This window comes from Eubalaena glacialis, chromosome 12 (genome assembly GCF_028564815.1).
Source record: "Eubalaena glacialis isolate mEubGla1 chromosome 12, mEubGla1.1.hap2.+ XY, whole genome shotgun sequence".
Taxonomy (NCBI): Eukaryota; Metazoa; Chordata; class Mammalia; order Artiodactyla; family Balaenidae; genus Eubalaena; species Eubalaena glacialis.
This window is the reverse complement of record NC_083727.1, coordinates 9,338,042-9,365,360: the sequence shown is the minus strand read 5'-3', so window position 1 is coordinate 9,365,360 and position 27,319 is coordinate 9,338,042. Positions and strand designations below refer to the sequence as shown.

The window sequence follows — 27,319 nt, the reverse complement described above, 5'->3', positions numbered from 1 at the left end:
CGCCTCCCGCCGGCGCGCTCCACCCGCGAGACCGTCGCTGTCGCGATGACGTAACCGGCGCAAGCGCAGTCTGTCGGCGATGCTGAAACGCTGCTGGAGCTGTGGGTGGAGGTTCGTGGCGTCGGCTCTTGGCGCAAGAGGGGAGAGTGGGGTACCTGTAAGGTCGAGGGGTCTCGAAGAAAAAGAGGAGGAGGGGGAAAGTCCCAGAAGCCTGTCTTACAGGTGCGGGGGTATAGGGCGGTGTTCCGCTCCCTTTCTGGGCCCTTTCTGACGAGGCCGGGCGGCTGCCCCGCGGGAATTGAATGGTGGATTTCCTTCGGGGAGGCATTGCCCGGTACCCAAGTGTAGAAGTTTAAGAAGGGTTAACTTGGCGTGCGCTGAGTGGGTTCTTTTCCTTCAAGCGCACATCATTGGGGAACATATTTTATTTGGGAGAGGAACACAAGATCTGGAGGCATGGATTGTACTTTTTTTTTTTTTTTTTGCCGGGAGCTGCGGCTTAATCTCTTCGCTCCATTTCATCTGTAAAACTAGGTGGTCGGACTCACCATATAATTTTTAAGTCCCCTTTCAGAGCTACCATCCTGTGATTCCTGTCTCCAAGGATATTACCTTTTATCATACTCCTGAGTAGGAAAAGAAATCTTTTGATTAGTGGACATGTTTTAAACCTGGATTGGGGACACTGCTGTGGAGTTAGGGCCCATGCTTTCATTAGGATTGACAGCAGGCAGAATTTGTTTGCAAGTAAGATTTATGCATTGTTAATATTCCAATAGGCTCATTTTAATTTTGCTAAAAGATCAGAATATCTGTATGTTTTCCTAATGTTAGCTTTATGTCTTTCATAGACTTATATGTTTAGTCTTGGCATTTAATTTTTTGCCTCTTTTCAGAAGTAAATCACCAAAGGATATTGAAGTTGATGCTTTTGTATTTTGTCACCTTATCCTTTTATTAGCATTTTTAAGGTCATCTGCACTTTCTGACTGGGAAAAGATGGTCAACGTCTTGAAAGGAGTGCTTATAGAATGGTTAGTAGTTTTGATACTTAACAAATTTTAAATCTGCACATTGAATCTTGATTTGTATGTGTATCCCTTCCAAAGTCCATTTTTTTCTTTTGTTCTTAAGATTTGAATGAATCAAGTCTTTCAGCTTTCTCAACTGCATTTTTCTTACTTAATAACAAGTGGGACAGATGGGGTTTTTTTTTTGATTTTTAGAATTTTATTTATTTTTTTATACAGCAGGTTCTTATTAGTTATCCATTTTATACATAATAGTGTATATATGTCAACCCCAATCTCCCAGTTTCCCAGTTCATCAAGTGGGACAGATTTTGTTGCTAAGTTTCTTCCTGGTGCCAGATTTCAGTGTTTCTGTTGAATTGATGTAACTGGCATTATTTCCAACAAGTTTTGGTCAGCGGCAGCATGTTTGTTACATTAACCCTCTTTAGGGGAACAGTGTTTGTATTCTCAAATCGTCAGGGATTGACTAGAATTTTAGGGTCTGCCTAAGTCACACAAACTTTGGTCTGTAAAAAAGAGAAGAAAACAAGAGAGCGAGTTGAAGGTTTCTTAAGCTAGGCACACATTCCAAAGGAGAAACTAGAAACTATGGGCAGAGTTGAGCTCCTCAAAGCTAATGTAGGGCTTAATTATGCCTAGTCTGAGAATCTGAACTGTTGGACCAGTCTTGCTCAGTCTCCACTTATTTGTTTGCCCCACCAAACAACTCTGTCTCGTTTGGGAATCCTGCCCAGTGGACACTCCCATTGTCTGAAATTACTGCTGTCTACATTTTTCTGCCTCTAATGTGAGCCATTATGTGGATGACCGTACTGTTTCTGTGATGGCAAGGCTGGGGGAGGAGCAAGACCAAACCCTAGGAATCTCTGGCATTTAGAGCGGCACTGTCCAGTAGAAATGTAATGTGAGCCACATATGTAGTCTTAAATTTTCTAGTAGACACACTAAAAAGTAAAATGAAACAGGTGAAATTAATTTCTTAACTCTATACCCAAAGTATTTCGCCAGGTACTAAAATACACATTGGAATTTGAAGCTCTAGTATGAAAAAAGACAATACAATAAATCGTATTGTCAGTGAAGCCAGTGAAGTAGGAGGGAAACTAAGGGAATGGTTGATGAAAGCGAGTGGGCTGTGTCAAGTGCTGATGAGAGGTGGGGTAAGATGAAGGCACACTGGAGGTCATCGGTTTTTCTTTTTTTTTTTTTTTTTTAAACATCTTTATTGAAGTATAATTGCTTTACAATGGTGTGCTAGCTTCTGCTTTACAACAAAGTGAATCAGTTACACATATACATATGTTGCCATATCTCTTCCCTCTTGCATCTCCCTCCCTCCCACCCTCCCTATCCCACCCCTCTAGGTGGTCACAAAGCACCGAGCTGATCTCCCTGTGCTATGCGGCTGCTTCCCACTAGCTATCTATTTTACATTTGGTAGTGTATATATGTCCATGACACTCTCTCACCCTGTCACATCTCACCCCTCCCCCTCCCCATATCCTCAAGTCCATTCTCTAGTAGGTCTGTGTCTTTATTCCCATCTTGCCACTAGGTTCTTCATGACCTCTTTTTTTTTTTTTTTTTTTCCCTTAGATTCCATATATATGTGTTAGCATACTGTATTTGTTTTTCTCTTTCTGACTTACTTCACTCTGTATGACAGACTCTAACTCCATCCACCTCATTACAAACACCTCCATTTCATTTCTTTTTATGGCTGAGTAATATTCCATTGTATATATGTGCCACATCTTCTTTATCCATTCATCCGATGATGGACACCTAGGTTGCTTCCATGTCCTGGCTATTGTAAACAGAGCTGCAATGAATATTTTGGTACATGACTCTTTCTGAATTATGGTTTTCTCAGGGTATATGCCCAGTAGTGGGATTGCTGGGTCATATGGTAGTTCTATTTTTAGTTTTTTAAGGAACCTCCATACTGTTCTCCATAGTGGCTGTATCAATTTACATTCCCACCAACAGTGCAAGAGTGTTCCCTTTTCTCCACGCCCTCTCCAGCATTTATTGTTTCTAGATTTTTTGATGATGGCCATTCTGACCGGTGTGAGATGATACCTCATTGTAGTTTTGATTTGCATTTCTCTAATGATTAATGATGTTGAGCATTCTTTCATGTGTCTGTTGGCAATCTGTATCTCTTCTTTGGAGAAATGTCTATTTAGGTCTTCTGCCCATTTTTGGATTGGGTTGTTTGTTTTTTTGTTATTGAGCTGCATGAGCTGCTTGTAAATCTTGGAGATTAATCCTTTGTCCGTTGCTTCATTTGCAAATATTTTCTCCCATTCTGAGGGTTGTCTTTTGGTCTTGTTTATGGTTTCCTTTGCTGTGCAAAAGCTTTTAAGTTTCATTAGGTCCCATTTGTTTATTTTTGTTTTTATTTCCATTTCTCTAGGACCTGGGTCAAAAAGGATCTTGCTGTGACTTATGTCATAGAGTGTTCTGCCTATGTTTTCCTCTAAGAGTTTGATAGTGTCTGGCCTTACACTTAGGTCTTTAATCCATTTTGAGTTTATTTTTGTGTATGGTGTTAGGGAGTGTTCTAATTTCATACTTTTACATGTACCTGTCCAATTTTCCCAGCACCACTTATTGAAGAGGCTGTCTTTTCTCCACTGTATATGCTTGCCTCCTTTATCAAAGATAAGGTGACCATATGTGCGTGGGCTTATCTCTGGGCTTTCTATCCTGTTCCATTGATCTATATTTCTGTTTTTGTGCCAGTACCAAACTGTCTTGATTACTGTAGCTTTGTAATATAGTCTGAAGTCAGGGAGCCTGATTCCTCCAGCTCCATTTTTCGTTCTCAAGATTGCTTTGGCTATTCGGGGTCTTTTGTGTTTCCATACAAATTGTGAAATTTTTTGTTCTAGTTCTGTGAAAAATGCCAGTGGTAGTTTGATAGGGATTGCATTGAATCTGTAGATTGCTTTGGGTAGCAGAGTCATTTTCACAATGTTTATTCTTCCAATCCAAGAACATGGTATATCTCTCCATCTATTTGTATCATCTTTAATTTCTTTCATCAGTGTCCTATAATTTTCTGCATACAGGTCTTTTGTCTCCTTAGGTAGGTTTATTCCTAGGTATTTTATTCTTTTTGTTGCAATGGTAAACGGGAGTGTTTTCTTAATTTCACTTTCAGATTTTTCATCATTAGTATACAGGAATGCAAGAGATTTCTGTGCATTAATTTTGTATCCTGCTACTTTACCAAATTCATTGATTAGCTCTAGTAGTTTTCTGGTAGCATCTTTTGGATTCTCTATGTATAGTATCATGTCATCTGCAAACAGTGACAGCTTTACTTCTTCTTTTCCGATTTGGATTCCTTTTATTTCTTTTTCGTCTCTGATTGCTGTGGCTAACACTTCCAAAACTATGTTGAATAATAGTGGTGAGAGTGGGCAACCTTGTCTTGTTCCTGATCTTAGTGGAAATGGTTTCAGTTTTTCACCATTGAGGACAATGTTGGCTGTGGGTTTGTCATATACGGCCTTTATTATGTTGAGGAAAGTTCCCTCTATGCCTACTTTCTGCAGGACTTTTATCATAAATGGGTGTTGAATTTTGTCGAAAGCTTTCTCTGCATCTATTGAGATGATCATATGGTTTTTCTCCTTCAATTTGTTAATATGATGTATCACGTTGATTGATTTGCGTATATTGAAGAATCCTTGCATTCCTGGAATAAACCCCACTTGATCATGGTGTATGATCCTTTTAATGTGCTGTTGGATTCTGTTTGCTAGTATTTTGTTGAGGATTTTTGCATCTATGTTCATCAGTGATATTGGCCTGTAGTTTTCTTTCTTTGTGACATCTTTGCCTGGTTTTGGTATCAGGGTGATGGTGGCCTCGTAGAATGAGTTGGGGAGTGTTCCTCCCTCTGCAATATTTTGGAAGAGTTTGAGAAGGATAGGTGTTAGCTCTTCTCTAAATGTTTGATAGAATTCGCCTGTGAAGCCATCTGGTCCTGGGCTTTTGTGTGTTGGAAGATTTTTAATCACAGTTTCAATTTCAGTGCTTGTGATTGGTCTGTTCATATTTTCTATTTCTTCCTGGTTCAGTCTCGGCAGGTTGTGCATTTCTAAGAATCTGTCCATTTCTTCCAGATTGTCCATTTTATTAGCATAGAGTTGCTTGTAGTAATCTCTTATGATCGTTTGTATTTCTGCAGTGTCAGTGGTTACTTCTCCTTTTTCATTTCTAATTCTATTAATTTGAGTCTTCTCCTTTTTTCTCTTGATGAGTCTGGCTAATGGTTTATCAATTTTGTTTATCTTCTCAAAGAACCAGCTTTTAGTTTCATTGATTTTTGCTATTGTTTCCTTCATTTCTTTTTCATTTATTTCTGATCTGATCTTTATGATTTCTTTCGTTCTGCTAGCTTTGGGGTTTTTTTGTTCTTCTTTCTCTAATTGCTTTAGGTGCAAGGTTAGGTTGTTTATTCGAGATGTTTCCTGTTTCTTGATGTAGGCTTGTATTGCTATAAACTTCCCTCTTAGAACTGCTTTTGCTGCATCCCATAGGTTTTGGATCGTCGTGTCTCCATTGTCATTTGTTTCTAGGTATTTTTTGATTTCCCCTTTGATTTCTTCAGTGATCACTTCGTTATTAAGTAGTGTATTGTGTAGCCTCCATGTGTTTGTATTTTTTACAGATCTTTTCCTGTAATTGATATCTAGTCTCATAGCGTTGTGGTCGGAAAAGATACTTGATACGATTTCAATTTTTTTAAATTTACCAAGGCTTGATTTGTGACCCAAGATATGATCTATCCTGGAGAATGTTCCATGAGCACTTGAGAAAAATGTGTATTCTGTTGTTTTTGGGTGGAATGTCCTATAAATATCAATTAAGTCCATCTTGTTTAATGTATCATTTAAAGCTTGTGTTTCCTTATTTATTTTCATTTTGGATGATCTGTCCATTGGTGAAAGTGGGGTGTTAAAGTCCCCTACTATGATTGTGTTACTGTCGATTTCCCCTTTTATGGCTGTTAGTATTTGCCTTATGTATTGAGGTGCTCCTATGTTGGGTGCATAAATATTTACAATTGTTATACCTTCCTCTTGGATCGATCCCTTGATCATTATATAGTGTCCGTCTTTGTCTCTTGTAATTGTCTTTATTTTAAAGTCTATTTTGTCTGATATGAGAATTGCTACTCCAGCTTTCTTTTGATTTCCATTTGCATGGAATATCTTTTTCCATCCCCTCACTTTCAGTCTGTATGTGTCTCTAGGTCTGAAGTGGGTCTCTTGTAGACAGCATATATATGGGTCTTGTTTTTGTATCCATTCAGCCAGTCTGTGTCTTTTGGTGGGAGCATTTAATCCATTTACATTTAAGGTAATTATCGATACGTATGTTCCTATTCCCATTTTCTTAAATGTTTTGGGTTTGTTATTGTAGGTGTTTTCCTTCTCTTGTGTTTCTTGCCTAGAGAAGTTCCTTTAGCATTTGTTGTAAAGCTGGTTTGGTGGTGCTGAACTCTCTCAGCTTTTGCTTGTCTGTAAAGGTTTTAATTTCTCCATCAAATCTGAATGAGATCCTTGCTGGGTAGAGTAATCTTGGTTGTAGGTTTTTCTCCTTCATCACTTTAAGTATATCCTGCCACTCCCTTCTGGCTTGCAGCGTTTCTGCTGAAAGATAAGCTGTTAACCTTATGGGGATGCCCTTGTGTGTTATCTGTTGTTTTTCCCTTGCTGCTTTTAATATGTTTTCTTTATATTTAATTTTGGATAGTTTGATTAATATGTGTCTTGGTGTGTTTCTCCTTGGATTTATCCTGTATGGGACTCTCTGTGCTTCCAGGACTTGATTAACTATTTCCTTTCCCATATTAGGGAAGTTTTCAACTATAATCTCTTCAAATATTTTCTCAGTCCCTTTCTTTTTCTCTTCTTCTTCTGGGACCCCTATAATTCGAATGTTGGTGCGTTTAATGTTGTCCCAGAGGTCTCTGAGACTGTCCTCAGTTCTTTTCATTCTTTTTTCTTTATTCTGGTCTGCAGTAGTTATTTCCACCATTTTATCTTCCAGGTCACTTATCCGTTCTTCTGCCTCAGTTATTCTGCTATTGATCCCATCTAGAGTATTTTTAATTTCATTTATGGTGCTTGTCATCGTTTCTTGGTTCCTCTTTAGTTCTTCTACGTCCTTGTTAAATGTTTCTTGCATTTTGTCTATTCTATTTCCAAGACTTTGGATCATCCTTACTATCATTATTCTGAATTCTTTTTCAGGTAGACTACCTATTTCCTCTTCATTTGTTAGGTCTGGTGTGTTTTGACCCTGCTCCTTCATCTGCTGTGTGTTTTTCTGTCTTCTCATTTTGCTTATCTTACTGTGTTTGGGGTCTCCTTTTCACAGGGTGCAGGTTCGTATTTCCCGTTGTTTTTGGTATCTGTCCCCAGTGGCTAAGGTTGGTTCAGTGGGTTGTGTAGGTTTCCTGGTGGAGGGAACTAGTGCCTGTGTTCTGGTGGATGAGGCTGGATGTTGTCTTTCTGGTGGATTCGTCCGCGTCTGGTGGTGTGTTTTGGGGTGTCTGTGGCCTTATTATGATTTTAGGCAGCCTCTCTGTTAATGGATGGGGCTGTGTTCCTCTCTTGCTAGTTGTTTGGCATAGGGTGTCCAGCACTGTAGCTTGCTGGTCGTTGAGTGAAGCTGGGTCTTGATGTTGAGATGGAGATCTGTGAGAGATTTTCGCCGTTTGGTATTACGTGGAGCTGGGAGGTCTCTTGTGGACCAGTGTCCTGAAGTTGGCTCTCCCACCTCAGAGGCACAGCCCTGATGCCTGGCTGGAGCACCAAGAGCCTTTCATCCACACGGCTCAGAATAAAAGGGAGAAAAAATGGAAAGAAAGAAAAAAAGAGGATAAAATAAAATAAAATAAAGCAATTATAATAAAAAATAAGAAAAAAAATTATTAAGAGTAAATTTATTAAGAAAAAAATTTTTTTTTAATTTTTAAAAATAGATTTATTAATTTTTTATACTAAAAATAAGAAAAAAATTATTTAGAAAAAATTTATTAAGAAAAAAAATTTTTTAGTTTTTTAAAATAAAAAAATGAAAAAACTTATTAAAAATTTTTTTAAAAATAGAAAATAAGGAAAGAATTATTAAGAAAACATTTATTAGGGAAAAAAAAATTTTTAAGCCAAAAAAAAAAAAAAAAAAAAAAAAAAACGGACGGACCTAACCCTAGGACTAACGGTGAGAGCAAAGCTATACAGACAAAATCTCACCCAGAAGCATACACATCTACACTCACAAAAAAAAGGAAAAGGGGAAAAGTTAATATATCCTGCTCCCAAAGTCCATCTCCTAAATTTGGGATGATTCGTTGTCTATTCAGGTATTCAACAGATGCAGGCACATCAAGTTGTTTGTGGAGCTTTAATCCGCTGCTTCTGAGGCTGCTGGGAGAGATTTCCCTTTCTCTTCTTTGTTCGTACAGCTCCCGGGGTTCAGCTTTGGATTTGGACCCGCCTCTGCATGTAGGTCCCCTGAGGGCGTCTGTTCCCCGCCCAGACAGAACGGGGTTAAAGGAGCAGATGATTCGGGGGCTCTGGCTCAGTCAGGCCGGGGGGAGGGAGCGGTACGGAGGAGGCGGGGCGAGCCTGCGGCGGCAGAAGCCGGCGTGACGTTGCAGCAGCCCGAGGCGCGCCGTGCGCTCTCCCGGGGAAGTTGTCCCCGGATTACGGGAGCCCGGCCGTGGCGGGCTGCACAGGCTCCCGGGAGGGGCGGTGTGGAGAATGACCTGTGCTCGCCCACAGGCTGTTTGGTGGCGGCAGCAGCAGCCTTAGCGTCTCATGCCCGTCTCTGGGGTCCGCGCTGATAGCCGCGGCTCGCGCCTGTCTCTGGAGTTCGTTTAAGTGGCGCTCTGAATCCCCTCTCCTTGCGCGCCGCGAAACAAAGAGGCAAGAAAAAGTCTCCTGCCTCTTCGGCAGCTGCAGACTTCTTCTCGTGCACCCTCCCGGCTAGTTGTGGTGCGCTAGACCCCTCAGGCTGTGTTCACGCAGCCAACCCCAGTCCTCTCCCTGGGATCCGACCGAAGGCCGCGCCTCAGCTCCCAGCCCCCGCCCGCCCCGGCGGGTGAGCAGACAAGCCTCTCGGGCTGGTGAGTGCTGCTCGGCGCCGAGCCTCTGTGCGGGAATCTCTCCGTTTTTCCCTCTGCGTCCCTGTTGCTGTGGGATCCGCGCTGATAGCCGCGGCTCACGCCCGTCTCTGGAGCTCGTTTAGGCGGCGCTCTGAATCCCCTCTCCTTGCGCGCCGCGAAACAAAGAGGCAAGAAAAATTCTCTTGCCTCTTTGGCAGCTGCAGTCTTTTTCCCGGACTCCCTCCCGGCTAGCACCGAAGCCCGAGCCCCAGCTCCCAGGCCCCGCCCGCCCCGGCAGCTGAGCAGACAAGCCTCTCGGGCTGGTGAGTGCTGGTCGGCACCGCTCCTCTGTGCGGGAATCTCCGCTTTGCCCTCCGCACCAATGTGGCTGCGCTCTCCTCTGTGGCTCCGAAGCTTCCCCCCTCTGCTACCCGCAGTCTCTGCCCACGAAGGGGCTTCCTAGTGTGTGGAAACCTTTCCTCCTTCACAGCTCCCTCCCACTGGTGCAGGTCCCGTCCCTATTCTTTTGTCTCTGTTATTTCTTTTTTCTTTTGCCCTACCCAAGTACGTGGGGAGTTTCTTGCCTTTTGGGAGGTCTGACGTCTTCTGCCAGCGTTCAGTGGGTGTTCTGTAGGAGCAGTTCCACGTGTAGATGTATTTCTCATGTATCTGTGGGGAGGAAGGTGATCTCCGCGTCTTAGTCTTCCGCCATCTTGCCCCTCCCCCCATCGGTTTTTTATGAGAGCTTTTTAATGGAGAGGTGGGATAGACGCCAGATTGGAGTACTTTGGACAGGGAAAGGGGGGCAAGGAAGTAGAGACCATGTGGAGGAGTTTTGTTGTGATAATGAGCAAAGGAATAAAAAAATGGGTCGGTAGCTGAAGAAGGATATGTTAAGGGACTCTGGTTCTTGTTATTTTCATTGTTTTAAAGTGAGAGACTAGAAGGTATGTTGATAAAAATAAACCGCTAGAGAGGAGAGAGGTGTTCACTTGGGAAAGCCAAGAGACGGATTGAGATCCCAGAAGTTCTAAGCATGCTGTGCCGTTGTCTTTTGGAAAACACTTCTAAGCTAATTTTTGTATTTTATTTTTCTTATTACTTTGTCATAATTAATAAAACATTTTCCTGGTTGGTCTGTTTTTTTTTAATTTTATTTATTTATTTATTTATTTTTGGCTGAGTTGGGTCTTCGTTGCTGCGCGTAGGCTTTCTCTAGTTGAGGCGAGCAGGGGCTACTCTTCGTTGCGGTGCGCGGGCTTCTCATTGCGGTGGCTTCTCATTGTGGAGCACAGGCTCTAGGTGCGCGTGCTTCAGTAGTTGTGGCTCGCGGGCTGTAGAGCGCAGGCTCAGTAGTTGTGGCGCACAGGCTTAGCTGCTCCGCGGCATATGGGATCTTCCCGGACCAGGGCTCAAACCCGTGTCCCCTGCATTGGCAGGCGGATTCTTAACCATTGCCCCACCAGGGAAGCCCCCGGTTGGTCTTTTAACGTTATTTTTAACACAGAGGATACACACACACAGTGTCGGCTCTCAGTTTTTTCCCTTTTGTTTCTTCTGATTTTTCTAAAGTTAATCTTCATTCTGGATTTGATCAATATTCACCTCTGTCCTAGGGTTTTCATATTTTTATTTTCATTGATATTTTGAGTTTCATTCATCTAGAATTTATTGAGAGGAGGGGCATATTATGAGGTGAAGATCTAAATTAGCTGCCTTTTTTTTTTTTGATCAAATAGCTGAATAATTGTCCAACACCATTTATTTCCTTCCCTAATGATGTGTGATGACTCCTTTATCACAGAGTTTCACTCCCCTTGCTACTCTTCCTAATCCCATCCCACATCCATTTTTTTCTTTGTTATTGTTACCTATTCGAGACTATCCTTGGAATAATTTAGTCTAGTCCCAAAATAATCCTTTTGGAATGATGGTTGGGATTGTATTACACCTATATTTTATTTTTTTTTAATAATGCTAGGCTGCATTTTAAAGAGCAAAACTTTGGGAAACTCAGAATTTCAGTGGTAGACTGTCAGTTTAGCCATAAGAACAAAGAGTACAGATTTGTAAGAGGAACTGAGGTTTAGTTTTCTTTCCTGATCCGGCAAGCTCTCTGCTAGTTTGCTTGTTACCAGCCTCTGAATTCTGCCTGGGTGCTAATCACCTTGCTTTTCCATGTATTCTCCAGACTAGCAGCAACAGCATCATCTGGAGCTTGTTAGAAATGAAAATTTTCAGACCTCACCCCGTATCTACTAAATTGTGCATAAATTGTGCATACAGAATTGTGCATAAAAAAAGGATCTTGACACAGTGCATTTTAAGTTTGAGAAGCACTTAATCAGCTTAAGTTTGATAATCAGTTCCCCTATGGAGAATGGTTTTGCAGCAAGACTACAGTGTACTTAAATTTTATTTTTCAGATGGATAGTATCCTTGCAAAACTAATTTTTCCCTTCAAAGTGAAGTCTAAAGTGTAGCCTGCACAATTTTTCTAAAGGGTAACTGTCTTCCCAAAGATACAGATCTTCCAAGAAGACTCCAGGCCTAAGCAGTAATAGATTCATAAAGGGCATGCATGGACAGGGCCTGTGGGTCCTCCTTCATGTGTAGGTGCACATGTTGGGATGATGGTAACTAAAGTCCTTCAGTTTCCCTCATGTCTATATTTGATTCCAAAGAGAAAATTGTTAATAATACAGTATCAGTATAAGTCAGTTTCTTATCTCGTAATATCCATAGATTATATGAAGCATTTAGGTGTATTGGAATACAGATCTATGTTAAAAAAGCAAATAAACCAGAGTATAATGTTGGCCATTTAGGCCCAACTATCAGTGAATTGAAAAATCAAAGTACTTGGATATAATAAGGTTCTCTCCTCCCAAGGCTTATCAAATACCACAGTCTAACGTTTTCTGTATTTTTATGTCAAAATGAGATTGGTGAAAACTTCCTCTTTGTTGGGATCCACCACTATCGACTGCCAGCCTCACACCAAGAGTTTTCCCGAATCTAGCCAACCATAGCAGTTACCGAAGCAAGCAGCATATGCTCAACAAATGTCTGTGGTGTGATATTTATCACAGTTGGTTTGGCAAGTGCTTCAGCAAGGAAGATTTGTTGTACAGCTGCAAATTCCAGCCAGTTTACAGCACAACAGCAAAGAATCTGGAGAAATAGGTATTATTAGACCAGTCTTGCCCTTATGGGTTTGGCTTCCAAACCTCTGTTGTATGTGAAAAGCAAATAAGAACTAAGGCAAAACCAGTCTAACTGCTGTCCTGTTCTTTCACAGCATTTGTATATCTTTTGTGAGCCTTTGCTTCTTATTCTTTGCAGGGCTGCATTCACTGCAGAATGTTTCTTGGGCACCCAGAACAGTGCCTGAGATACATATACAGGTGCTTAGTAAATATTTGTTTACTGAAAGAATTTTGTTAATAAAATTGAACCAAGGAGTGTAATCTCACCCTAAATTCCAGATTATTAGTGTTCCTTTAGAGCTCTACTACCACAGTGAGAATCAGAGTGGATAAGAATAGTTTCTTGATAAATTGAATTCAAGTTTCAGTACAGAAAAGTTTCATACACTAGGCCTCCTTTTTGGCAAGTTACATCAGAGTAGCTTTTAGTTTTTACTTTTTAAATTTTTATTGTATATAAAATAGTTGATTTACAATGTTGTATTAGTTTCAGGGGTACAGGAAAGTGATTTAGTTATACATGTATCTATTCTTTTTCAGATTCTTTTCCCATATAGGTTATTACAGAGTACTGAGTAGAGTTCCCTGTGCTATACAGTAGGTCCTTGTTGATTATCTATCCAGTATTTTGTATATAGTAGTGTGTATATGTTAATCCCAGCCTTCTAATTTATCCTCCCCCCCCACCACCAGAGTAGCTTTTAAATGAGGTGACTGTTATCTTCCAGTCCGTAGCTTTTTTTTTTTTTTTTTTTTTAATTAATTATTTTTGGCTGTGTTGGGTCTTCGTTTCTGTGTGAGGGCTTTCTCCAGTTGCGGCGAGCGGGGACCACTATTCATCGCGGTGCGCGGGCCTCTCACTGTTGCGGCCTCTCGTTGCGGAGCACGGCTCCAGACGCACAGGCTCAGTAGTTGTGGCGCACGGGCCTATTTGCTCTGCGGCATGTGGGAAGGATACTATCCACAATACTATCTTTACTATCTTTATCCTTACTATCAGGAAGGATAGCTTACTGTTGACTAAGCCAAGGTTATCATTCTGATTGGACAGACGGTATTGACAACTTTATCCAACTGACCGATTAATTTTATGGTCTCTTTTATAGCTAACTGCATCATTCTAGTAGGCCTCTCATGGTGTAATACTTTTTTTAACAGTCATATTTTATAGGAGCTATATTAAGGTTCTTTTTTTTTTTTTAATAGATCTTTATTGGAGTATAATTGCTTCACAATACCATGTTAGTTTCTGTTGCACAACAAAGCGAATCAGCCACATGCATACATATGTCCCCATATCCCCTGCCTCTTGAGCCCCCCTCCCACCCTCCCTATCCCACCCTTCTAGGTCATCGCAAAGCACCAAGTTGATCTCCCTGTGCTATGCTGCTACTTCCCAACAGCCAACTATTTTACATTCGGTAGTGTACATATGTCGATGCTACTCTCACTTCGCCCCAGCTTCACCCTCCCACCCCATGTCATCAAGTCCATTCTCTATATCTATCTCTTTATTCCTGCCCTGCAACTAGGTTCATCAGTACCATTTTTTTTTTTTTTTTTTAGATCCCATATATATGCATTAGCATACAGTATTTGTTTTTCTCTTTCTGACTTACTTCACTCTGTATGACAGATTCCAGGTCCATCCACCTCACTACAAATAACTCAATTTCTTTTCTTTTTTATGGCTGAGTAATATTCCATTGTATATATGTGCCACATCTTTATCCATTCATCTGTCAGTGGACATTTAGGTTGGTTCCATGTCCTGGCTATTGTAAATAGTGCTGCAGTGAACATTGCGGTGCATGTCTCTTTTTGAATTATAGTTTTCTCAGGGTATATGCCCAGTAGTGGGATTGCTGGGTCATATGGTAGTTTTATTTTTAGTTTTTTACCAACAGTGCAGGAGGGTTCCCTTTTCACCACACCCTTTCCAGCATTTATTGTTTCTAGATTTTTTGATAATGGCCAATCTGACCAGCATGAGGTGATACCTCATTGTAGTTTTGATTTGCATTTGTCTGATAATTAGTGACATTGAGCATCTTTTCATGTGCCTCTTGGCCATCTGCATGTCTTCCTTGGTGAAATGTCTATTTAGGTCTTCCACCCATTTTTTAACTGGATTGTTTGTTTTTTTGTTATTGAGCTCCATGAGCTGTTTGTATATTTTGGAGATTAATCCTTGTCTGTTGTTTCATTTGCATGTATTTTCTCCTGTTCTGAGGGTTGTCTTTTTGTCTTGTTTATGGTTTCCTTTGCTGTGCAGAAGCTTTTAAGTTTAATTAAGTCCCATTTGTTTATTTTTGTTTTTATTCTGTTACTCTAGGAGGTGGGTCAAAAAAGATCTTGCTGTGGTTTATGTCAAAGAGTGTTTCTCCTGTTTTCCTCTAAAAGTTTTATGGTGTCTGGTCTTACGTTCAAGTCTTTAATCCATTTAGAGTTTATATTTGTGTATGGTGTTAGGGAGTGTTCTGATTTCATTCTTTTACATGTAGCTGTCCAGTTTTCCCAGCACCACTTATTGAAGAGGCTGTCTTTTCTCCATTGTATGTTCCTGCCTCCCTTGTCGTAAATTAGGTGCCCATATGTGCGTGGGTTTATCTCTGGGCATTCTTTCCTGTACCATTGATCTATATTTCTGTTTTTGTGCCAGTACCATACTGTCTTGATTACTGTAGCTTTGTGGTACAGTTTGAAGTTGGGGAGGCTGATTCCTCCAACTCCGTTTTTCCTTCTCAAGAGTGCTTTGGCTATTCGGGGTCTTTTGTGTTTCCATACGAATTGTAAGATTTTTTGTTCTAATTCTGTGAAGAATGCCATTGATAGTTTGATAGGGATTGCATTGAATCTGAAGATTGCTTTGGGTAGGATAGTCATTTTCACAATATTGATTCTTCCAATCCAAGAACATGGTATATTTCTCCATCTGTTTATGTCATCTTTGATTTCTTTCACCAGTGTTTTATAGTTTCCTGAGTACAAGTCTTTCACCTCCTTAGGCAGGTTTATTCCTAGGTATTTTATTCTTTTTGTTGCAATGGTTAATGGGAGTGTTTCCTTAATTTCTCTTAGTGATTTTTCGTTGTTGGTGTATAGGAATGCCAGAGATTTCTGTGCATTGATTTTGTGTCCTGCAACCTTACCAAATTCATTGATTAGTTCTAGTAGTTGTCTGGTGGCATCTTTAGGATTTTCTATGTATAGTATCATGTCATTGGCAAATAGTGACAGTTTTACTTCTTCCTTTCCAATTTGTATTCCTTTCATTTCTTTTTCTTCTCTGATTGCTGTGGCTAGGACTTCCAAAACTATGTTGAATAAGAGTGGCGAGAGTGGACATCCTTTTCTTGTTCCTGATCCTAGTGGAAATGCTCTCAGTTTTTCACCATTGAGTATGATGCTTGCTGTGGGTTTGTCATATATGGCCTTTATTATGTTGAGGTAGGTTTCCTCTATGCCCATTTTCTGGAGTTTTTATCATAAATGGGTGTTGAATTTTGTCAGAAGCTTTTCCTGCATCTATTGAGATGATCATATAGTTTTTATTCCTTAATTTGTTAATGTGGTGCATCACATTGATTGATTTGTGTCTAATTTGGTATCAGGGTGACGTTGGCTTCGTAGAATGAATTTGGGAGTGTTTCTCTCTCTGCAATTTTTTGGAAGAGTTTGAGAAGGATCGATGTTAGCATTTCTCTAAATGTTTGGTAGAATTCGCCTGTGAAGACATCTGGTCCTGGACTTTTGTTTGTTGTAAGATTTTTAATTACGGTTTCAATTTCATTACTTGTGATAGGTCTGTTTATATTTTCTAATTCTTCCTGGTTCAGTCTTGGAAAATAGTACCTTTCCAAGAATTTGTCCATTTCTTTGTGGTTGTCCATTTTATTGGCATATAGTTGTTTGTAGTAGCTTCTTATAATCCTTTGTATTTCCGCAGTGTCAGTTGTGATTTCTCCTTTTTCATTGCTAATTTTATTGATTTGCGTCCTCCCTTTTTTTCTTGATGAGTCTGGCTAAGGGTTTATCAATTTTGTTTATCTTCTCAAAGAACCAGCTTTTAGTATTTTTGGTCTTTGCTATTGTTTTCTTCGTTTCTATTTCATTTATTTCTGCTCTGATCTTTATGATTTCTTTCCTTCTGCTGACTTTGGGTTTTCTTTGTTCTTCTTTCTCTAGTTGTTTTAAGTGTAGGATTAGATTGTTTATTTGAGATTTTTTCTTGTTTCTTAAGGTGAGATTGAATTGCTGTAAACTTCCCTCTTAGAACTGCTTTTGCTGCGTCCCATAGGTTTTGGGTCATCGTGTTTTCGTTGTCATTTGTTTCTATGTATTTTTTATTTCTTCTTTGATTTCTTCAATGATCTCTTAGTTATTTAGTAGTGTTTAGCTTCCATGTATTTGTGTTTTTTACTTTTTTTTTTTCCTGTAATTGATTTCCAATCTCATGGCGTTGTGGTCAGAAAAGATGCTTGATGCGATTTCAATTTTCTTAAATTTTCCGAGGCTTGATTTGTGACCCAAGATGTGATCTATCCTGGAGAATGTTCCGTGTGCACTTGAGAAGAAAGTGTATTCTGGCACTTTAGGGTGGAATGTTCTTTAAATATCAGTTAGATCTATCTGGTCTATTGTGTCATTTAAAGCTTGTGTTTCTTTTGTTATTTTCTGTTTGGATGATCTGTCCATTGGTGTAAGTGAGGTGTTAAAGTCCCCTACTATTATTGTGTTACTGTCGATTTCTCCTTTCATGGCCTTATGTATTGAGGTGCTCCTATGTTGGGTGCATAAACATTTATAATTGTTATATCTTCTTCTTGGATTGATCCTTTGATCATTATGTAGTCTCTCTCCTTATCTCTTGTAACAGTCTTTATTTTAAAGTCTATTTTATCTGATATGAGTATTGCTACTCCAGCTTTCTTTTGATTTCCGTTTTCATGGAATATCTTTTTCCATCCCTTCACTTTCAGTCTGTATATGTCCCTAGGTCTGAAGTGGGTCTCTTGTAGACAGCATATGTATGAGTCTTGTTTCTGTATCCATTCAGCCAGTCTGTGTCTTTTGGTTGGGGCATTTAATCTGTTTACATTCAAGGTTATTATCGATATATATGTTTCTATTACCATTTTTTAATTGTTTTGTTTGTTTTTGTGGGTCTTTTTCTTCTCTTGTGTTTCCCACTTAGAGAAGTTTCTTTAGCATTTATTGTAAAGCTGGTTTGGTGGTGCTGAATTCTCTTAGCTTTGGTTTGTCTGAAGAGCTTTTGATTTCTCTGTTGAATCTGAATGAGATCATTGCTGGGTAGAGTAATCTTGGTTGTAGGTTTTTCTCTTTCATCACTTTAAGTATATCCTGCCACTCCCTTCTGGCCTGCAGAATTTCCACTGAAAAATCAGCTGATAACCTTATAAGGATTCCTTTGTATGTAATTTTTTGTTTTTCCCTTGCTGCTTTTAATATTTTTTCTTTGAATGTAATTTTTGTTAGTTTGATTAGTATGTGTCTTGGTGTGTTTTTCCTAGGGTTTATACTGTATGGGACTCTCTGTGCCTCCTGGACTTGGGTGATTATTTCCTTTCCCATGTTAGGGAAGTTTTCCACTATAATCTCTTCAAATATTTTCTCAGACCCTTTCTTTTTCTCTTATTCTCTGGGACCCCTATAATTCGAATGTTGTTGAGTTTAGTGTTGTCCCAGAGGTCTCTGAGATTGTCTTTAATTCTTTTCATTCTTTTTTCTTTATTCTGCTCCTGGGCAGTTATTTCTACCACTTTGTCTTTCAGCTCACTTGTTCGTTCTTTTGCCTCCGTTATTCTGTTATTGGTTCCTTCTAGTGTATTTTTCATTTCAGTTTTTGTGTTGTTCATCTCTGTTTGTTTGTTCTTTAGTTCTTCTAGATCTTTGTTAAACATTTCTTGTATTTTCTCAATCCGTGCCTCCATTCTATTTCCAAGATTCTGGATCATCTGTACTGTCATTTCTCTGAATTCTTTTTCAGGTAGATTGCCTATTTCCTCTTCATTTATTTGGTCTTGTAGGTTTTTACCTTGTTTCTTCATCTGTGACATATTTTTTTGCTGTCTCATTTTTTTTTTTTTTTTAATGAGTGGGATTGTTTTCCTGTTTCACTGGTCGTTTGGCCTGAGGCATCCAACAATGGAGTTTGTAGGCTGTTGGGTAGAGCTGGGTCTTGGTGCTGAGATGAGGACTTCATCTGATGAATATTCATGAGACCTCACTCCGATGAATATTCCCTGGGGTCTGAGTTTCTCTGTTAGTCCAGTGGTTCGAACTCAGCGCTCCCACCGCAGGAGCTTCCGCCTGACCCTAGGCTCACAAATCAAGATCCCGCAAACCAAGTGGGTGGCCAAAAAAAAAAAGATCGAGAACAATAACAAAGTAAAAAATAAAATTAGACTAGGTAACTAACAGATACGTTAGAAAGGAGGTAAAAATAAAAACATGGAGAATCAACAACCGGAAGGTACATCAGTACCACAATAGTAAAAAAGAGGAGGAGGGAAAAGAAAAAAAAAGGGAGCGGGGGGAAGGCCTTGGATGTGGAGAGCGGGGCCTAAGCAAGGGCGAGGTTTGGGTGGTGGGCGGGGCCAATGCTCAGGACCCACAGGGCTGGAAAAGGCTCTGGGGGCTCTGGGGAGTGGGGCTTAGGCTCAAGGAACAGAAGGGCCCCAGGCATGCCCCCCACCCCTGGTCTCAGAGGGCAGGGGACCTCACCTGGGAGCTCAGCAGGCTCCCCGGGCCTGAGTGGGCGGGGCAAATGCCCTCCGCTCCTCTTGCACTCCTCCTGCAGGGCCCCTCCCGCCTGCCTCTCCTGATCTCCCCGGCCTCCCTCCTATGCCCCCAAGCACCCACGAAGCCTGGAGGGGACTTTGGATCGCAGGGGACCAGCCTGGGAGCTCAGCAGGCTCCCTGGCCCCAGTGGGCAGGGCAGTCGCCCACCGTTCCTCTCCCACTCCTCCTGGATGGCCCCTTCTGCCTGCCACTCCTGATCTCCCAGGCCTCCCTCCTATGCCCCCAGGACCCACGTGGCCTGGGTGGGGCTTTGGTTGGGGGGGAGAGTGGCTTGGGAGCTCAGCAGGCTCCCTGGCCCGAGTGGGCCAGGCGATCACCCTCTGCTCCTCTCCTGCTTTTCCCGGAGAGTCCCTCCCACCTGCCTCTCCTGATCTCCCCAGCCTCAGGGGCCCCGATCTTGTCTGGCCTCCACTTCTCCTCCCCCACTCGGTCCCCCTACGTTCTACCGGTTCACTGTGGGGTTCCTCCTGTCTCCTTGAGGGTCAGAGTCCCCCACCAGCGGCTGGCAGGTGCCCTAGTTCTATACTAAGGTTCTTTAGGAGGGGGTTGATAATACCTGCCCTTTACATTTCCAGGGCAAAGACATTTTTTCCGCTCACTAGCCCTGATCCCAGGACTTTAACCAAGTATGTACATGGGCGCTTGGTTTTGGGTTTTTTCCTGCCAGCAGGTTCTCCCAGAGACACTCCCATGTAGAATAGTCCTATATTCAGGCAAGATAGTCCAGGCCCTCAACATATACTAGCAAAGTATCCCTTAAACTTTGAGTGTCTTTTTGAATCATTACAGATTACATTTCAAATGCATGCTTGAGAATTCATTCTCAAATTGACTGCTTTCCATCTCCTTTCAAAAAGTTTAATTGAAGCAATTGATATTAGAAGCGGTTATTTCAGTGTGTCACTGATCATTTTCTAAGTTCTCATCTCATTTGTGTTAGCAGTGTTTCCTCAGGTATAGGGAGTACAGTTGGTGTACAAGATGATTTGGAGTAGCACAAATTTTGCAGGGATAGAACACAAATACTTTTTCTATGACCATCTTAATTTATCTGAGAAAAAAATAAAACTAACATCAAGATGACTGGTGATTTTGTACCAGATGAAGTTAAGGTGAAAAGTTAGTTGATTTAAAGGCAATTTAAAGAAAAAAATTGAGTAATATGTAGTGCAGATGTTACAAGAGATGGCTAAAATGGCAAGGGTAGTATGCAAATGGCAAAAATTTTGAAAACACTGACCTGTTGGTTAAAAGCACAGATGTGAGTCCCCTGGCACTTCTTGGTTTCAGTTGTTCAGCTTTTACTTAATTGAAAGTATGTAAATTTATTTTATTTAGAGACTTTCTGGAGATAAAAGTCTTCATAACCACTTAACCCTTGCTATCTCTAATACCTCCTAGTAGCAGCCAATTACTAGAATAAATTGGTGTCATCTCTGAACACACTGCGCTCAAACGGTAACAAGATAATGTATCACATTTGGACAGCAGATTTTACAATGTCCTTGTTTTTTGTCATTATTGTTCCATTTAAACCCAAAATTTATATTAAAGGTTAACAAAAAAACTATCATTTGTCCTGTCACCTAAAATATATCTTTCTAAGCAACCTCTCTGAGTGTGTGATTTTTGTAGAAAGTATTGAAATTCTTGTGGGGTCTAAGACAGTTCAGCACAATAAAGGTTGTGAGGGTAAAGTGGGCACCACACGAGAGACAAAGGCAAGTCCCTCCTTGCAGGGAAGGGAGGAAGCAGCCTGGTTGTAGAGCACTAAATCAGAGGGGTTTTTTCTGTCCGCCACACCTGTCTACTCTTAAATTGCTCTACTTTAATTCTCCACCCCTGTCCCACCCACCCCCCTTTTATTTGTATAGACACAGAGCAATATAGGGAAACAACTGAGGTTTCAGAAAGAAACCTTTGAGAGCAGGAACCTGTTCAAAAGAACCTGTTTGAGCAGGAAAACGATAGTTTTAAAGAAGCTGAAGCTTTGTTTCCCTGTCCTATGGGCCTCCCCCTTTTCAGTTCTGTAATATCTGAAAGAACCCCGTTCAGCCTGCTTCATTACCCCCAGATTCTTTCTAGAATTGCTCTTTAAACTCTTTTTATGTTTCACAGCCTGCATATTAATGACTGATAAAATTGTTTACCTCAGTGAAATTTCTCAATGTACAGGGTGTTGTTGCTTTACAAAAATTTCTTACTTAAATTTTTATTCTGTGTAATTGCCAAAATTAGGGAGTTACTGCAAATGTAAATTTTAACATCCTCAGTATCTGCTTAAATCTGTGACCATTACATTATCTTTCTTGGTTGTATTTTTGTTTTGTCTTGTTTCTTTTTTAATTTTGGCTACACCGGGTCTTAGTTGCGGTATGCATGCGGGATCTAGTTCCCTGACCAGGGATCGAACCCGGGCCCCCTGCATGGGGAGCACAGTCTTACCCACTGAACCACCAGGGAAGTCCCATATTATCTTGCTTTGTAAAAGACCCCTATTGTCTCTCCCATCCTTCACTGGCAGTTGTTGCCTTTCATGTCATTATCAGCCTTTAGACTCTCATTCCCAGGCCCTGTATTCCTACTTTTCTTGTTTTCAGTCACCCGAAAAGCTACAGACTTCCAGGTCATCCCTCATTCCTTTGACACTCATTACCTTATGGCTCTATCCATCAACTTAAAAAAATTTTTTTTTTAATTTTTATTTATTCTTGGCTGCATTGGGTCTTTGTTACTGCATGTGGACTTTCTCTAGTTGCTGTGAGTGGGGGTTACTCTTCGTTGCGGTGTGCGGGCTTCTCCTTGCAGTGGCTTCTCTTGTTGTGGAACCCAGGCTCTAGGCATGTGGGCTTCAGTAGTTGCAGCACACGGGCTCAGTAGTTGGTGGATCGCGGGCTCTAGAGCGCAGGCTCAGTAGTTGTGGCACACAGGCTTACTTGCTCCATGGCATGTGGGATCCTCCCAGACCAGGGCTTGAACCCGTGTCGCCTGCATTGGCAGGTGGATTCTTTTTTTTTTTTTTTAAGTATTTATTTATTTATTTATTTTTGGCTGCGTTGAGTCTTAGTTGCAGCACACGGGCTCCACAGTTCATGGCTCTCTAGTTGCAGCACCTGGGCTTAGTTGCCCCGTGGCATGTGGGATCTTAGTTCCCCGACCAGGGATTGAACCCCTGTTCCCTGCTTTGGAAGGTGGATTCTTAACCACTGGACCACCAGGGCAGTCCCTCCATCGACTTTTAAATTCACCCCTACCCCATCATGTCCCTCTTTGCCCTTAGAACCTAGTAAGATAGCAGCAGAATCCCCTATATCCTCAGCCTCTTCTCAGAACTTTCCCTCTATCTTCCCCCAATACCCCTTTTTTGTTGTTGTTATAATAAAAACCTAGCTTTCCCCTGAGACTGCTATGTTGACTTTTCTCTAATACCTCTTGTACCATTGGGCCAAGAAATGGGATGGGTATCTACCTTGTTCCTCATTGCCACTTCCAGAAATCCTCCCTCCCTCTTCCACAGAAACCCCCCAGTTCTGAATCTGACAAGACCACCCACTAATCCTCCTCTTTGTAACCATCTACAAACACCCAAGTCTTTCCTTGAAAGTTATTCTTTGAAGGCTACTTGTCACTCTTCAAGAGTTCTCCATAAATTCTTAACGATTTCGTATGTATAGTCCTTTCAGTACCCTGGCCTCTCAGTTCCCCGACCTCTTCTTCCAATGAGCTTTTCTCTGTCCTGTCATAGTCATTCATTCTCATTGTCACACCTACCCGCGTCCCTACCAATACTGCCATCTCTTCAAAATCTCCGTTTTAGGCATCTAACTCTGACCACCACCTCCTCTTTCCAGTTCACTCCCTCTAATACCCTAGCTCTATAATTCCTTTGATTCTCCCAGACCTGCAGTCTGTTGATTCTCCCAGCATTTCCATCCTGACTCATCCCAGCATCCTCACTTTCCTCCGTACCCAGTCTATCAGTATACTCGTTCTCTTAAAGACACTCAACTCCCTTGCCCCTCTCAGTCACACCAACCAGGTCGGGTTCAATCCAGCTCTCTACCTATTCTGAACCTTTACCTCCACAACTCTAATGGCTGGAGAAAAACATACAAACATACTGATTGGTCTCACTTTAAATGCATGACTATTAAATTCATGTGAGCCTTAATGCTAGCCTGCAAACCAGCTAAATTTCCTAGTCCATTTATTGTCCCACTTTCCTAATAAAGCTGTTAGATTTCATCAAATTAAGATTTCATCAGTTTTAAAACTTAGCAATATTTTATGTACCTATAAGAAAAATCACTGCCGGTTGTACTGTAACATGCCATTAAATGTAAGACCCATCCCAATTTTGGAGATGTTAAGATGTGGGAGGAATGTGCTTCTTAGAATGGGTGGAATATGGTATTCTACACCTTCACCTTCTCTTAGCTCAGAAAACGTCCCCGTCCTCACTTCAGCTGATTTCTTTGTTCCTCGTTTCACTGAGAAAACGGAAGCAACCAGAAGAGAACGTCCTCAAGTCTTTATCACATGGACCTGGGCCCATATACTCTTCCCTCCCTCACACTTACTGTGGGTGACTTGTCTATTCTCTTGTCTCAAGCCAGCCTCCCTCCTTGGGAACCGGATCCCAGCCTCCCTGGCCTATTTAAAGACACCTTTTCAGCAGTTTTCCTCTTTTTCTCCCACTTTATCCACTTTTCTTTCTGTATTAGATCATTCCCAGCAGAACTACAAACATGCTGTAACACTGCCCCTCCCCAGGTGGGTGGCCGTGTGGGGCAGGAACTCTTGCTTCCACATCCGTCTCCAGCTCCCACTTGATTTTCCTGCTCTTTGTAGCAGGATTTCTCAGAAGATGTGTATGTATTCCCTTTCTCCGATTTCACTCCTCTCAGTCAGAACAGCACTCCAGTCAGGCCCTGTCCTCTGTAGTCATGGTCCTGAAGCTGCTCTTGGAAAGGTCCAGTAACTTTCTGAACCCAGTAGTCAGCTCTCAGTCCTTCTCTTGCTATTCCTCTTAACAACATTTGGCCCAGCTGATCTCTTCCTCTTCCTGGAGATCCTTCATTTACTTAGCTTCCAGTACTCTTCAAGTTTTCTTCCGACCTCAGTGGTCATTTTATAGTCTGCTTTGCTGGTTCATCCTTTTCTTCCTAACCTTTTGATGTTGGGGTATCCAGGGCCTGGTGCTTGGACTCTCCTCTGTAGCTCTGCTCACTCCTTTGTCATGGCTTTAAATGCCATCTATACATTGATGACTGACTTACTCCTCATTCTGGACTTCACTGCTGAAGTCCAGAATTGTATATCCAGCTTCCTGCTCAAATTCTTCACCTGGGTGGCATCTCAGATGTAACTTGCCTAAAACCAGACTCTCGATCTTAACTACACACCTGTTCTTCTGTGTTCCTCCTCATCTCAGTGAAAGACCACTCCAGCCCTTCGTTTGCTCAGACCAGAAATCTTAATTCCTCTCAAAGCTCAAGTCCAGTCTCAGCAAGTTATGTGGGCTTTACATTTGGTGTATATCTAGAGTTCAGCCACTCCTCAACTTCCCTGTTACCACCTAGGTCCAAATCATTATGTCTTGTCAAGATTACTGCAGTCACCTTCTAATTGGTCTCCCTGTTTCCACCGTTGCCTCCACCACCCACCAGCCTCTTCTCAGCCCAGCAGCCAGTATGATCCTTACGTTTAAAATTAAAGTCATTTTGTAAGTTAGATCAAGATGGAGTTCTAACCCATATCCCGCTGCTCTCCCCTCCGCTTTCCCCTCTCCAGCTCTGTGGCCTTGCCGTTCACTCTGCGTAGGATGGCCTACCCCACGTCACTTCATGGTTTGCTCACTACCTCCTTCTGATGTGTATTCAGACATCACCTACTCAGTAAGGCCTCCCCGAGTCCCCTGCTTAAACTTGCAAGATCATATCACTGTCGTCACTGCCATTTCTCATTCGCTTCCTTTGTTTTTGTGTGTGTTTGTCATAGTGTTACCACTAGAATGTAAGTTTTCTTCACTGCTGAATCCCCCAGACCAGAATAGCACCAGGCACATGATGGGTACTCAATTTATTGAATGAGTGAATAAAACTTAGAAGAGCAAGTTTACCACTTCTGAACAAATCAATTTCCCACATAAGTATGGTCATTCTAATACTGCAACTATAGAATTTAACTGAATTTTGCCAAACTTAAGTGGATCAATAGAACCTAACTTTTCTGAACCTAAGATAGCAAACATACTAGAAACTAAATTTAAAATATGTCATTTCTGACATGGGCAGACCTACTTATTTATTCACATTATTTTACAGCATAGTAAATTGTTAATAAAATTATTTTAAAGGTAAGCTGTTGCAAGTAATTAAGACAATCATTTTTTCAGGAAGGCTTGGCTTTATTCATAGTTAATATATACCATGAACCATACTCATTTAGCTATTGAACTAAATCCTTTACTTTGTTAGCTTCACTTGTACCTATGTTTGTACTTGAAAGAAATAAAATGTATATGGTTTTCAGTAAATTACACTGACCTCTTTTGAATTAAATTGTTATCTTTGTAATTGATGTTGACATCCCTCAAGAAACCAAAAGATTGTGTAAGATTATGTTTTCTCTAAGAATTAAAAATATCTGTATGCAACTTGACATTTTTATATTCATCTTTTGCTGAACACAGTATTGTATATTATATTAGATCTAAAGTGTGCCTTTGTTGTAATTCAGGTTTTTATAAAAAAAGACTCATTTCTATAAATCTAGGAAATTTTATCTCTTTCCCTTATGGCTGTCCTATTCATTCCAAACTAAAAACCACAAATAAATAGAATTGAATTTAGATCTCTTTTTGAACTCACTGTTCTCAAAGAGATTTGGTTAGAATTTCCTTTAAAGCTTCTGAATGATAGTTCAGACTTAGGAGGTTCAGAATTTTAAGGAAGGGAAAAAATGTTGAATATTTACTGCAAGCCAAACACTATCGTTGGCATTTTTTAAATCAGTTAACAGGGCTGTGCTTCGAGTCCCTATTAATTACAAAGCTGTGAACATTGCTTTACTTTTTCATTTGTCGGTGACAAATTATTCTTTTAAAATCTCATCATTGGCCTCTTTCTTCTAAACTTGCACTAACAGTTCTAAAATGAAGCTGTGTCTGTTAATCGTCAACACTTGAGGCAGAGAAGGAGTGAGGAATTGGTTAACAGTTTAGAACTTTAAAACTTATCCTAAAACTCTCCATGCTCAATTCTAATTGTTCAGGTCTCTGGTAACTTGACAGTAAGGTGTCTCATCATCATGTGTTTATCTCAACAGTGACCCTGCCATGAAGCAATTTCTGCTGTACTTGGATGAGTCAAATGCCCTAGGGAAGAAGTTCATCATTCAAGACATTGATGACACTCACATCTTCGTAATAGCAGAGTTGGTTAATGTCCTTCAGGAGCGAGTAGGTGAATTAATGGACCAAAATGCCTTTTCTCTTACCCAGAAGTGAAAATATTAGATAATGATCACTTAGGAATTAAAAGTAACAAATGTGAGAGACTCACCATTCGATGTCTTCTGTGACCGATTAGATTTACAGAATTGCTCAGAAGCATGCGACAGGGAAGACTGTGATATCATTTGTTCATAAGAAAGCCCCTGAACTGACTTTCTTGTTCTGTTTTTTTTCATTGTGTGTACCCTAGAATTTAAAAAAAAAGAAAAAAGCTTTAACAGTTGGCTGTAATTTGGCTTTTATTAACCTTTATTAAAATATAAATGTAATTGGTTTTCCTGCCTCTTAATGCCAATTTAATACATTAAGAATATAATGGAATATGCTTTTAAATCATCAGTCTAACCTAAATACCACCTAGATATTTATCTTTGCTTATTCGTATTAGTAATTGGGGGTTTGGTAGTGTAGGTATGGTTTGTTTTGTTTCCACTAGAAACTTCACAGACAGACTGTTTAGATAAATATGCCAAGGTGGGAACTTTAGTAATATTTATACCTTACAAATAGTATCTGCATGCCAGCCAGCTCTGTTGGTGAAGAAGATGTGGACGAGAACCCTGTAACATTAATGTAAACTGCAGTTTACATTTCCCTAAAA

At 40.7% G+C, this 27,319-nt stretch overlaps 1 protein-coding gene across 2 annotated transcripts; it reads left to right on the top strand.

Annotated features, from left to right (window-relative positions):
• Positions 1 to 60: 60 nt before the first annotated feature.
• On the top strand, positions 61 to 26,992 carry GTF2H5 (general transcription factor IIH subunit 5). Of its 2 annotated transcripts, none has more exons than XM_061207461.1 (3): positions 61 to 111; positions 962 to 1,034; positions 26,532 to 26,992. In XM_061207461.1, exons 2-3 carry the CDS (start codon positions 1,000 to 1,002, stop codon positions 26,710 to 26,712), a joined length of 216 nt encoding a protein of 71 aa, XP_061063444.1. In that variant the 5' UTR covers positions 61 to 111; positions 962 to 999; the 3' UTR covers positions 26,713 to 26,992. The 2 variants fall into 2 exon arrangements, with proteins under 2 accessions (XP_061063444.1, XP_061063443.1); XM_061207460.1 differs by lacking the exon at positions 61 to 111 and adding an exon at positions 118 to 222.
• The last annotated feature ends 327 nt before the right edge of the window (positions 26,993 to 27,319 follow it).

What these genes read in the sequence shown, in the direction of transcription:
- GTF2H5 (XM_061207461.1), top strand. Translation starts at nt 1,000, where the DNA reads ATGGTCAACGTCTTGAAAGGAGTGCTTATAGAATG. An exon ending in AAAGGAGTGCTTATAGAATG is followed by an intron (nt 1,035 to 26,531) that starts GTTAGTAGTTTT and finishes TTATCTCAACAG; the next exon opens with TGACCCTGCCATGAAGCAAT.